At 48.6% G+C, this 12,139-nt stretch overlaps 2 protein-coding genes across 3 annotated transcripts in view; both read right to left on the minus strand.

Annotated features, from left to right (window-relative positions):
- Positions 1 to 12,139, minus strand: part of CCM2L (CCM2 like scaffold protein) — an 881,881-nt gene that overhangs the window by 420,935 nt on the left and 448,807 nt on the right. The gene's annotated exons all lie outside the window — the stretch shown is intronic.
- Positions 1 to 12,139, minus strand: part of DNMT3B (DNA methyltransferase 3 beta) — a 63,609-nt gene that overhangs the window by 7,432 nt on the left and 44,038 nt on the right. For both annotated transcript variants that reach the window (XM_083507388.1, XM_083507389.1), the window contains 8 exons: positions 11,111 to 11,190; positions 9,671 to 9,783; positions 8,477 to 8,660; positions 7,023 to 7,107; positions 5,756 to 5,901; positions 2,480 to 2,570; positions 2,230 to 2,378; positions 632 to 717 (listed from right to left, as the gene is read on the minus strand). In XM_083507388.1, the coding sequence (XP_083363514.1) occupies positions 632 to 717; positions 2,230 to 2,378; positions 2,480 to 2,570; positions 5,756 to 5,901; positions 7,023 to 7,107; positions 8,477 to 8,660; positions 9,671 to 9,783; positions 11,111 to 11,190 (934 nt within the window). The remainder of the gene's footprint in view (positions 1 to 631; positions 718 to 2,229; positions 2,379 to 2,479; positions 2,571 to 5,755; positions 5,902 to 7,022; positions 7,108 to 8,476; positions 8,661 to 9,670; positions 9,784 to 11,110; positions 11,191 to 12,139) is intronic.

Below are 12,139 nucleotides of genomic sequence, written 5' to 3' on the forward strand. Positions count from 1 at the left end.
TGGCCCAAATAGGACTAACTTAGCCAGCTAGCCCTGGGGATCATCTAATGTTTATTGGATGGATTTCCCCCCTAAATTTATTTTTGAATTCTGAATTTATTGCTATTCACGTTTTATACTGTATTTTATGCTGTTTTTTGTTGCATCAATTAAGTGTTTTGAATTTGTTGTTAGCCGCCCTGAGCCCGGTTTTTGAACCGGGAAGGGCGGGGTATAAATAAAAAATATTATTATTATTATTATTATTATTATTATTATTATGTGCAAGACTTAAACTATGGAGCTCCCTCCCATAAGGGGCAGTGATCGCCACCAAATTAAATGGCTTTCAATGAGGACTGGACAAATTCGAGGAGGAGGAGAAGGCTATCGGCGGCTACTAGCCAGGCTGGCGATGTTCTGCTCCCACGGTCAGAGGCACTAATGCTTCTGAATCCGTGTTGCTGGAAACGACAGGAGGAAAGAGTTGCTCTTGTGTTCAAATCCTGTTTGTGTGCTTCCCTTGGGGGCAACTGGCTGGCCACTATGAGAACAGAGTACCCTTTGGCCAAGGATTGCAGCTTGACTTTGCTGCCTCTTGGGAAGGGATCGCGGGTCCACGGCGTGGCCCCTAGAGGTGCTTCTACATTACCTGTTCATCCCAGGAAGATTCCCCCAGAAGTATCGGGCCCGGTGTGCAGCCGAGACTTTGACGGCATCAATCATAATGGGGTTACACTGAAGACAAAAAGGGAGGGCAGTTAGAGATGAAGTGGCAGAAGGACTAATTCACAGTTCCTTTGACAGAAGGCTTAGGTGCAGCTTGGGGAAAAGAAGCAACTCCAAAAGTCAGAAAGATGAATTGCAGGCTGCCTCATGCGCTGCCATGTTTAGGATAGTACAGTGGTGCCTCGCAAGACGAAAAGAGTCTCTTCGTCTTGCGGTTTTTTCGTCTTGTGAAGCAAGCCCATTAGCGGCTTAGCGCTATTAGTGGCTTAGCGGAACAGCTGATAAGCGGTTTAGCGGCTTAGCGGATCAGCTGTTAAGCGGCTTAGCGGATCAGCTGTTAAGCGGCTTAGCGGCTTAGGATCAGCTGATAAGGAGCTTAGCGGCTTGGGAAAAGGGGGGGGGGAACCCCGCAGGAACTCGCAAGACTTTTTCGTCTTGCAAAGCAAGCCCATAGGAAATTCGTTTTGCAAAGCACCTCCAAAACGGAAAACCCTTTCGTCTAGCGGGTTTTCCGTCTTGCGAGGCATTCGTCTTGCGGGGCACCACTGTAGTAGCGGCGATGACAACAATAGTACTAATTCCAGTACTATGCTGGGAATGGCCTGTGATCTTCGGATGAAGGGCGAGATGAGCACCGCAACCCCAGAGTCGGCCACGACTGGACCTAATGGTCAGGGGTCCCTTTACCTTTATACACGGAAAAAATACAGTAGATGGGTTCCTAGAATCGGTTGTACGCCAATTGTGAACAGTCCGCTGCACGGTCATCAGAGCGAGGCCCCGCAAAGGGGCTGAGCAAGGTCCTTAAGTGCAGGGGCACCAATTATGAAAAGAGAAATGGAAAAGAGGTGGACAGTACAACAAAGATCATTTAAAGGGATTTGGATGAAACACGGGCACAGGAAGGCCTTACACAACAGGGCATCCCGCTAATGGGCATTCACTTAACACCCCAAATGCCTTGTTCTACCTTCTAAGGTAAAGGGACCCCTGACCATTAGGGCCAGTTGTGACCGACTCTGGGGTTGCGGCGCTCATCTCGCTTTCTTGGCCGAGAGAGCTGGCGCACAGCTTCCAGGTCATGTGGCCAGCATGACTGAGCTGCTTCTGGCGAACCAGAGCAGCGCACGGAAACGCCGTTTCCCTTCCCACTGGAGCAGTACCTATTTATCTACTTGCAACTTTGATGTGCTTTCGAACTGCTAGGTTGGCAGGAGCAGGGACCGAGCAATGGGAGCTCACTTCGTCGCGGGGATTCGAACCGCCGACCTTCTGATCGGCAAGTCCTAGGCTCTGTGGTTTAACCCACAGCGCCACCCGCGTCCCGGTTCTACCTTCTAGTCTGCCCCTATTAGAACCCACCCATGCGAAAGCAGGATCCATGCCTTCAACTAAATAATTGCAAACACATTTTGCAGAGGTCAAGGGCGTTCTCAGCCATCCTCTAATTTTCTCCTTTTGATTTTTGTTTTTCATAAGCTTCTTGCCCTTGAGGAAGAAACTGAACCCCCGGGCCTTTACCTCCAAGAAACGAGAGATGTCCCTCTTGTCGTTGATGCGCATGGCCACGACGTTCTCAAACAGCCAAAAGAAGGGGCGCTCCTCCCCGGCTTTGGGGCGCGTGTAATTGAGAAGGTGGTAGAACTCAAAGAAGAGTCGTCCGGTCCCCTCTGCAAGGAGGAAGACGGGTGGGTCAAAGGAATGTAGGACATTAAAAAAAAAAAAACTTCTGGGTTGAGGAGCCAAGCTGAGAGTCCCCATCCTTGCTTACCATACAGGCCCTTCCTGGCAGGGTTCACGATGGAGAGGTCGTTGCAGGGGCTTCCGCCAATCACCAGGTCAAAAGGGCCCCATTCGTCAATCTGCAACGGGCAAGCAGAGCAATGGGTTTTGCAAGGTCAAGTGCAAAGTCATGTTGCCTGTCCGGTTTGTAAATCCCAGGCTTCTGGGGCTTCACAAAATCAGCGCCGGATTTACGTATAAGCTAAACAATCTATAGCTTAGGGCCCCACTCTCTTGTGGCCCCCCCCAAAAAAATTAAAGGGGGCGGGAACTGGGTGTGCATTTCCAACATATAAGATAGAAAACAAATAAAATAAAACCTACATACAGCAACAGTGTTTTGGGTTGTGTAGGCTCCTATGATGTAAGTAATGGGCCCCCAATCATTTTATGTTAGAGCTTAATAATTATTTCACTTTTAATATACTTCTTAATTGTATTTCAGTTCAACAATTACTTTGATGTACAAATGGCTTTAGATACCTACTAGGTCCATAAATCACCATATAGCATATATTCAACACGAAAAAACAGTGACAATTTGTTGTTGACAAAGGACAGCTGGACATAGAAAGGGCTCCATTACCTTCAGGAGCTTAGGGCCTCATCAAACCTAAACCTGGCCCTGCACAAAATGACCACATCGCAGAAGACCCCAGAAGAGTCAGACAGCTGGATCAGGCCCAAAGGAGCCCAGCATCCTCTTCTCACCGTGGTTATTTATAATAAAATAAACATCTTTTAAACCACAATCAAGCACTATATCAATTCTTTTCAATAAATAAATGTATTATCTGAGGCTTTTCTTTGTGTGTCTCATCCACGTGAGGTCATAGCTGTCAACTTTTCCCTTTTCTTGCGAGGAATCCTATTCGGAATAAGGGAATTTCCCTTAAAAAAGGGAAAACCTTGACAGCTATGCGTGAGGTCCAGGTGGTGGCAGTACAGGAACAGACCTTTTCTGCAGGGCTCTCCATTTGTGAGGTGCTCTCCCCAATTAGGTTTGCTTGGCACCTTGGTTACACATCTTTAGGTGTCAGGCAAAAGCATTTGTCTTCTCCAAAACCTTTGGCTAATTAATAATAATAATAATAATAATAATAATAATTTATTATTTATACCCCACCCATCTGGCTGGGCTTCCCCAGCCACTCTGGGCGGCTTCCAAAAGAATATTAAAATACTATAATACATCAAACATTAAAAGCTTCCCGAAACAGGGCTGCCTTCAGATGTCTGAATTTAAAAAAAGATGACCTTTTAAAGTGGAGTGGGGAGGTATTTGTCTTTTCCCCCCTTGTGCTATTATTATACAGTGGTGCCCCGCAAGACGAATGCCTCGCAAGACGGAAAACCCGCTAGACGAAAGGGTTTTCCATTTTTGAGCTGCTTTGCAAGACGATTTTCCCTATGGGCTTGCTTGGCAAGACGAAAACATCTTGCAAGTGTTCCAATTTTTTTCCGCTTTCCCCCCCTTTTTCTAAGCCGCTAAGCCGCTAATAGCCTTTTAGCCGCTAATCCGCTAAGCCTTTAATAGCCGCTAAGCCTTTAATAGCCGCTAAACCGCTAATAGCGCTAATCCACTAATAGGGTTGCTTCGCAAGACGAAAAAAACGCTAGACGAAGAGACTCGCGGAACGGATTAATTTCGTCTTGCTGTATTATGTACTTGATGTTTTATGTTGTAGACCAGTGTTTCCCAACCACTGTTCCGCGGCACACTAGTGTGCCGCGAGATGTTGCCTGGTGTGCCGCGGGAAAAATTAAAAAATTTGAAAGATTTTTTTTTTAAGTCAAATTTTCGATTGGGGCGCCGTCACTAGATGACCCCTGGGGTTCCCTCCCTCCCTCCCGCTCTGTGCCTCCCTCCTCCTCCTCCTCCTCCTCCTCCGGGGAGGCCCTTCCTGGCTCTCGGCCAAGGCTTGGCGGCTGCCACTCACTCACTCGCTCGCCCACCCGTCCCTCCATCCCTGCACCTGGCCTCTCCCCCTCCGTCCCTGGCACGGGGGCTGCCGGGATCCGTAATCCCCTCGCCCTTGGGCTCCGCGCCCGCGCGGGGTGCGCAAACTACGTTTCCCAGCGTGGCCTGGCGGGCCGGGCATTTTGTTTGAAGCGCTCTTCTCCTGGCCATGGAATGAGCGCAGCGGCGGCGGCCGGGCGGGCAGGGGCTCTTCCGCGCAGACCCCGCGCAGCCTGCCTGCGCCCCCGCGGAGATCGGGCGGCAGGATGGAGCCCGGGGATCCCCGCGGAGGCGGAGCGGCGGAGGCTGCCCCCCAGGTAGGGCTGCGACGGGGGTTTTTTTATTTTTGCAATGCTGCATCCGCGCCGGAGGGGACGCATCGGATCGTGGGGAGACCCCTTGGCGGCGTGCAAGGCAATGCATGCGTGCAGGCGTTGCATGGAGTGCAGCGCAATGCAATGGCAACGCGGCGCCCTGCATGCATGCATGCAACTTCCACCGGCGCTCCGGACTTGGCAGGTGAGGGGGGTCCCCAGTGGGCGGCAGAGAGAGCCGGGAGGGCGAAGGGGAGCCGGGGGGGGGAGCAGCGCTGCTCCCCGAGCCAAGCCCCGGGGGAAACTTCGGTGTCGTTGCGCCGGGTGTTGGAAGCGGAGGCTGGCGGGGGGCCCTCACCTGCAAAACCTGGTCGCCTCTCATATATTTCGTGCATTGCATTCATCGCCCGCTTTCTCCTCCAAGGAGCTCCCAGGGGCGCGCGTGGTTCTCCCCGTGTTATCCTCGCAACAACAGCCCTGCGAGGTGGGTCAGGCGAGTGGCCCAAGGGAGCACCCAGGGATTGTCCTGGCCAGGTCGGGTGATTTGAACCCTGCTCTCTGCCCGGTCTTCGTCCTCATTTAGCCCCCATATGTGCATGACTGTGCATGACTGAGGTTTTCCCCCCTCGTCTTGGCTATGGTGTGAGTCTGTGCTGTTAATTAATGGGGTTCTGCCTTCGGAGAAGATGAGCCAGCCCTCAAGGAGGTGATTATGTAATTTGCTAGCAATTCATGTCCCTCCCGGCGTGACGCTGCGCGCTGACGTCACGGGGCTGTAATGGTGGTGTGCCTCGAGATTTTTTTCATGAAACAAGTGTGCCTTTGCCCAAAAAAGGTTGGGAAACACTGTTGTAGACCACCATATGGTCTCTTTATGAAAGGCAGTATATAAATTTAATAAATAATAACAAACATTTTGACCCGGCTTCCAATACAACCAGCCAGCCGCCTCAGCCAAGAACCCCAACTAGACCACAGGGAATCTCCTTACATTTTTCTTGGTTATGTTCCTGACGTCATGCACGTATTTGATGTTCCCTTCGTGCCGCACAGTTCCCACAGCTATGGACTCCTCGCAGATCTCAGAGGCGACGTACTTCTCCACCTGGATGCCAAGATCCCGCAGGACGAGGTAGCCTAAAGAGTCAAAGCACCACGGGTGAGGAGATGGGAGAGGTGGCCCTTGAGATCTCTCGTGATTTCCTGGCAAACAGCTCCAACTGTGGGAGCCAAGATGTGCAGGGTGTCCACATCCCGACAGAAACAAGAGACTCTCAGGAGCTGCAGTGTTGATGCGCATGCTCTGGCTGCTACTGTGGCATGGAGAATGACAATTTCCCGGTGCACGTTTTGTTCACACACACACACACACACACACACACACACGTCATGCATGCGCAACATCGTTTGATGAGGAACAACACTGCCAACAAAAGATCGGTGGTGGGACCAAAACAAATCACGAATGTCATGGGACAGCCTGGAAGATGCAGGACAGGGGAAGGAAGGTGGACAGAGATAGACATGGGGTCAAATGAACCAGACTGGCCTTAAGGAAGGAGGGCACAGGCTTGACCACCACTGTGGGATGAGCTGTCCTTTAGCGGTGATGATGGCTGTTCTCGTCCATCCTCACTATGACCTAGCAAGGCAGAGCGGCATTTTTTCTCAAGGGTTATCAACGAACATTTTTCACAGTGCCATTACTACGCTACAGCTTGTGCCCAGCGCAGGACCACCAGGGCGTTCTCTGCGCAAGGGGACCAGGGGCGAAGATACACTCGTGGTTTTTAACCTTAAGGAATGGTTTTGATAACTATGGCTGGATCTCCACTGATCTAAAAAAAACGCTATGAAAAAGGAGTTGTAAAGCTCTCAATGCAATTTTCCATTGACTGATGTACAGCGCCCCAGTGTCACACTTTTATAACGCATTTATAACGTTATAAGGCACCAGTATAGATTAGTCCCGCATGGACACATGACGTCCTACTTTTAACACTCATAATGCGTTATTAAACCAGCAGTAGGGAAACAAAATGGTGAGATTGGCAAAGTAAATGATGGATCTGCCCATCAGCTAAACGACCTACTCACTGCCCTAGCAAACCTGTGATTTGAACCCAGCTTCTAGCATATTGGTGTGTGGCCCTTTGGACGTTTTGTTGTGTGGCTGGGGCAACCCAGTCATATGGGCAGGGGGCAAGAAATAATTCTGTGATTCTCCGACATCAGAGTTTGTTGAGGGGATCTCTCACCTGTTGCAATTCCATCAAAGAGAGACAGCACTCTGATTGGCCTCCTGTTTGCTGCTGGGATGGCAGGGTAGATTTTTGGTGGCTCCTGTGAGAAGAGAAGGGGGGAGAGAGATTAGAAATGGCACCGCCAGCCGCCAGGTGCCCATCTCTCCCACTGGCTTAAGTTCATTGCTTAAGTTCATTGCAAATATAGGAAGCCTCTTCTAAGGTTGCCACATGCAAGAAGTGTGAATCCTAGCCATTAAGAAAATCAAATGCACAAGTTTCACGTCACCAACTGGACCTAAGAACGTGGCGTAACAATAGCCTGCAGGATCAGGCCCATGACCTATCTAGTCCGGCATCCTGTTCCCAGGATAGAATTTTATTATTACGGTCACAGACCAGTTCTGGGTCACTTACAATATCAGGAAAATCATAAAATGCAACAGGAATACACTGAATTGCAAATGGGTATAATAGAGACAATTCAGATATAGCGGCGGTTAAAAATATATATTAAATCTCGATCACTAAAATACAACCTAAAACTCTCATTTAAAACCTTAATAATTTTGGTAGTAGTAATAATAATAATAATAATTTATTATTTATACCCCGCCCATCTGGCTGAGTTTCCCCAGCTACTCTGGGCGGCTCCCAATCCGTGTTAAAAACAGTACAGCGTTACATATTAAAAACTTCCCTGAACAGGGCTGCCTTAAGATGTCTTCTGAATGTCAGGTAATTATTTATCTCTTTGACATCTGATGGGAGGGCGTTCCACAGGGCGGGCGCCACTACCGAGAAGGCCCTCTGTCTGGTTCCCTGTAGCCTCACTTCTTGCAATGAGGGAACCGCCAGAAAGCCCTCGGCGCTGGATCTCAGTGTCCGGGCTGAACGATGGGGGTGGAGACGCTCCTTCAGGTATACAGGACCGAGGCCGTTTAGGGCTTTAAAGGTCAGCACCAACACTTTGAATTGTGCTCGGAAACGTACTGGGAGCCAATGCAGATCTCTCAGAACCGGTGTTATGTGGTCCCTGCGGCCACTCCCAGTCACCAGTCTGGCTGCTGCATTCTGGATTAATTGCAGTTTCCGGGTCACCTTCAAAGGTAGCCCCACGTAGAGCGTGTTGCAGTAGTCCAAGCGTGAGATAACTAGAGCATGCACCACTCTGGCAAGTGTACAGCCTGTTTCCTAAGTTTTATGGAAGTCACACAGAATTTGGCCACCCTTAGCGTGATCTCTAGATCCTCGTCCTCTACCAGGAGTTTTAGACATTGCAATTCGGACCCATTTGGAGATTTTTGTATAAGAGGAGGGCATCCTGTTCTCACAGGCAGCAGCCAAATGTTTCAACGGGAAGCCAAAAAGCTGGATCCGAACATCAGAGCATCTCTACAATTCTATAGTTCTACTTTAGGGCAGGTGGGCTACGCTGCCCCCCTTTAACAACACCCCTGTTTCCTTACGTATTCAAGCCCCTTCTCGTCCGTGAAGAACTCCTTCAGGCGGGTGTTCCAGTCGCCCCTCCTCTGAAGCATCCCGTGACGCTCTTGCGGCTGGCACATGTAGCAGCTCCAGGGGTCCTCCTTCCTGGCTGCGTCGGCCGCCCCGCGACCCACTAGCAGGTTCAGGCAGTCCACACAGAAGCACCTGCACAAAACAAGGGAAGAGGAACGGGGGGGGGGGTGTCCGTAAGGCTGGGCAGCTCCTCTGTTCCTCCACGGCCAGGAGGTAGAAATTCTGCAAAATGCATTATCAGTAAAGCCGGTATTACTATGCAAGAGTGCGGCCTGACCACAAAACTGGAAGGAACCAATTAAAGGAGAACCTAACGGCCGAATGCTACAAAGAAAAACAACTCCAGATAAAGCACAAGGAGGGTTCTGCATGTATAGCAAAAAAGGGGGTATCTGAGGCATTTTCTTCCATATAGTGTGCATTAGTAGTAGTAGTAGTAGTAGTAGTAGTAGTAGTAGTAATAATAATAATTTATTTTTTGTACCCCGCCCATCTGGCTGGGTTTCCCCAGCCACTTTGGGTGGCTTCCAACAAAGATTAAAAATACATTAAAATGTCACACACTAAAAACTTCCCTGAACAGGGCTGCCTTCAGATGTCTTCTGAATGTAAGATAGTTGTTTATCTCTTTGACATCTGATGGGAGGGCGCCACTACTGAGAAGGACCTCTGCCTGGTTCCCTGTAGCTTTGCTTCTCAGCACTGGACCTCAGCGTCCCGGCAGAACAATGCGGGTGGAGTAAAGGTAAAGAACCCCTGGACAGTTAAGTCCAGTCAAAGGCGGCTATGGGGTGCAGCACTCATCTCACTTTCAAGCCAGACAGCTTTTTCCAGGTCATGTGGCCAGCAGGACTAAACCGTATCTGGCACAACAAAACACCATGACAGAAACCAGAGAGCACGGAAACATTGTTTACCTTCCCGCTGGAGTAGTACCTATTTATCTACTTGCACTGGTGTGCTTTCAAACTGCTAGGTTGGCAGGAGCTGGGACCGAGCAATGGGAGCTCACCCCGTCACGGGGATTTGAACCGCCGACCTTCTGATCAGCAATACAATCGCAGCTAGCTCAGGGGTTTGGTTCCAAGGGTTCTGTCATGGATGCTGTAGTTTAGATTCTTGAGACAGGTGAGGTCTCTCACCTGAAGCAGTTGGCATTGTCGCAGAGAAGCAGCTCATTCCCCGCGCAACAAATGCTGCAGTAAGCCTGGTACCCGTCTTCATCGTACATGTAGAAAAATTCTAGGAACTGAACCTGCAAGGAAAAGTGGCAGATTTAAACAGTTTCCGATTTCCTGGGTGTCCCTAGCCCCAAACTAAGTATCAGAAGCCGCAGAGAAGGCCAGCCACCCCCAGCCTGGCCCCGTCCACATTTTTCGGACTACAGCTGAGGCTGGTGGGAACTGTAGTCCGAACCATCTGGAAGGGGCAAGGCTGGGGACATCTGCAGTATTTTTTTATTTAGCAAAATGTACATCCTGCTTGGTTGTACAAAAAAACTCAAAGCGGTTTAACAAAAAGAATAAAAGGACAGTGAAAACAATTAAAACAATGGCAGGGTTTGTTTTTTTAAAAAAGTTAATATTTCAATTGGACCAATCACATATTAAAAAATATTTATTCGGCGGTTGGGACATACCAAATTTAAGTAGCTATTGTGAAGCAAGCCAACTCAGCCATCCAGTAAGAGAATGCAGTAGTCAACACTGGAGAATATAGAAATTGATGGTGATCCTATAAGGGTATTAGCTTTAATGAAAAATAAGCTTTGATTATTGAGTTAAGTTTACAAATCCCAATGCAGTGGTACCGTGGTTCTCAAACTTAATCCATTCCTGAAGTCCGTTTGACTCCTGAAACCATTCAAAAACCAAGGCGTGCACTCAAGCGGAAACCGCATCGGACATACGGCTTCTGAAAAGTGTTCACAAACCGGAACGCTTACTTCCGGGTTTGTGGCATTTGGGAACCAATTTGTTCAGGAGCCAAGCCGTTTGACAGCCAAGGTACCACTGTTCACACGCATGATTTAGAATATGGTAAAAAAAAACGGGCAAAAGTTTTAGCTCCAGGACTGTCACCTATAATTCCAATACAGCACCGTCCTCTATTTCAAAATAAAAACAGATTATATAATGTGAATGTTGCAAGGACACCATTTATATTGAAAGATTGTTACAGGAAAGGACAATAAAAATGAAAATCCATTTAGAGAACAATCACATTTCATGGCTATTAGGGTATCAGTGGAGATCAGCTCTTACAAATACACAAATTAAGAACGAAGCGAGAAGGAAACTAACAGAAATCCCCTCAACTGTGGTGGACTCCCCTTCATTGGGAGTTTTTAAGCAGAGGTCAAACGGTCATCTGTCATGGATGCTGTAGTTGAGATTCCTGCATTTCTCTATGACTTCTTACAGATGTAGAACAGTGCCAGTTCCGCAAATTGAAGCGGCTTCTGTGGGGTAAGGCGATCTCGCAGGGAAACTGGTCCCGTGTTGTTAAGTAGGGCAATGGTTCTGCATGAAACGGTTTGGAGGAACTCCCCCCCCCCAAAAAAAAATCACCTGGACGCTCACCTGGCAAGTCTCACAGAGGCCGCCTTCGAACAGGGGGTGGGTGGTCACTGGATTCTTCTTCCCACACGACAAGCAGCTGTCTGTTCAACGAGAGAAGGACAGGTCAGTAGAGTTTTAATAAGCACTCCTTAGGGTGCATCTGACATAAGGCAAAATGGTCCCAGCGTTCAGTCTGGAGAGATTCTACCAATGAGCTAGAGAGGCCAATGGTCTCACGCGGCATTGATTGATTGATTGATTGATTGATTTCTATACCGCTTAATATGTTAAAAATATCTCTAAGTAGAGTGCAGAGAACTGTAGCAACAGCAGCCCTTCCGACTCCACAGTTCTATGATTCTAAATAAAATATTACAAAACACAGTTACATTCAACAACATGGCATTGATACAAAGTTAGTAACGCAGATAAATAGATTATCAATTCATTTTCCAGTATCAATTCACCCATCCCACTCAGCCTCCGGGTTCTCACCCAGCGTCCAAACTCACTCCTCTCACCCACGAAAGTCTCACAATGGGAAGAGTTCCTGGAACAGAGGACATCTCCCTAAGCTCCGACTCTAGACTTGTTTTTCATGTAGGGTTGCCATACGCCTGGAATTTCCCTGACGTAACCAGAATACGGCACTGGGTAACAGTGTCCAGACCGAAATCACTAAAAATGTCCTGGAAAATCCCATGCTGGCGAATTTGCTTAAAAGTAGCTCAAAAACAAAAAGCTCAACAACTTTGCGTCCAGATCTTTGCTTTCTGAAATATGGCAACCCTATTCTCATGGGCAGCTCAAGGTGGACGGTCCTTCCTCTTCCATAAATTTCTCCAACCCTCTTTTAACGTCTTCCAGGTTGGTGGCCATCCCTGCCTCCAGTTTACCTACGCTGTGTGGTCAGCATCAGCAACCTGAATATTATTCCTTTCCATCTGCTACTGACACATCCACAACTACATGGGCGAGTCTCAAATCTGCCCTGTCTGTTAAGTTGTAGTTGAACATATCAGATGACATAGCGATTCTTCAAACAGCTCT

Source organism: Podarcis liolepis (genome assembly GCF_965112155.1).
Source record: "Podarcis liolepis genome assembly, chromosome: 6".
Classification (NCBI taxonomy): Eukaryota; Metazoa; Chordata; class Lepidosauria; order Squamata; family Lacertidae; genus Podarcis; species Podarcis liolepis.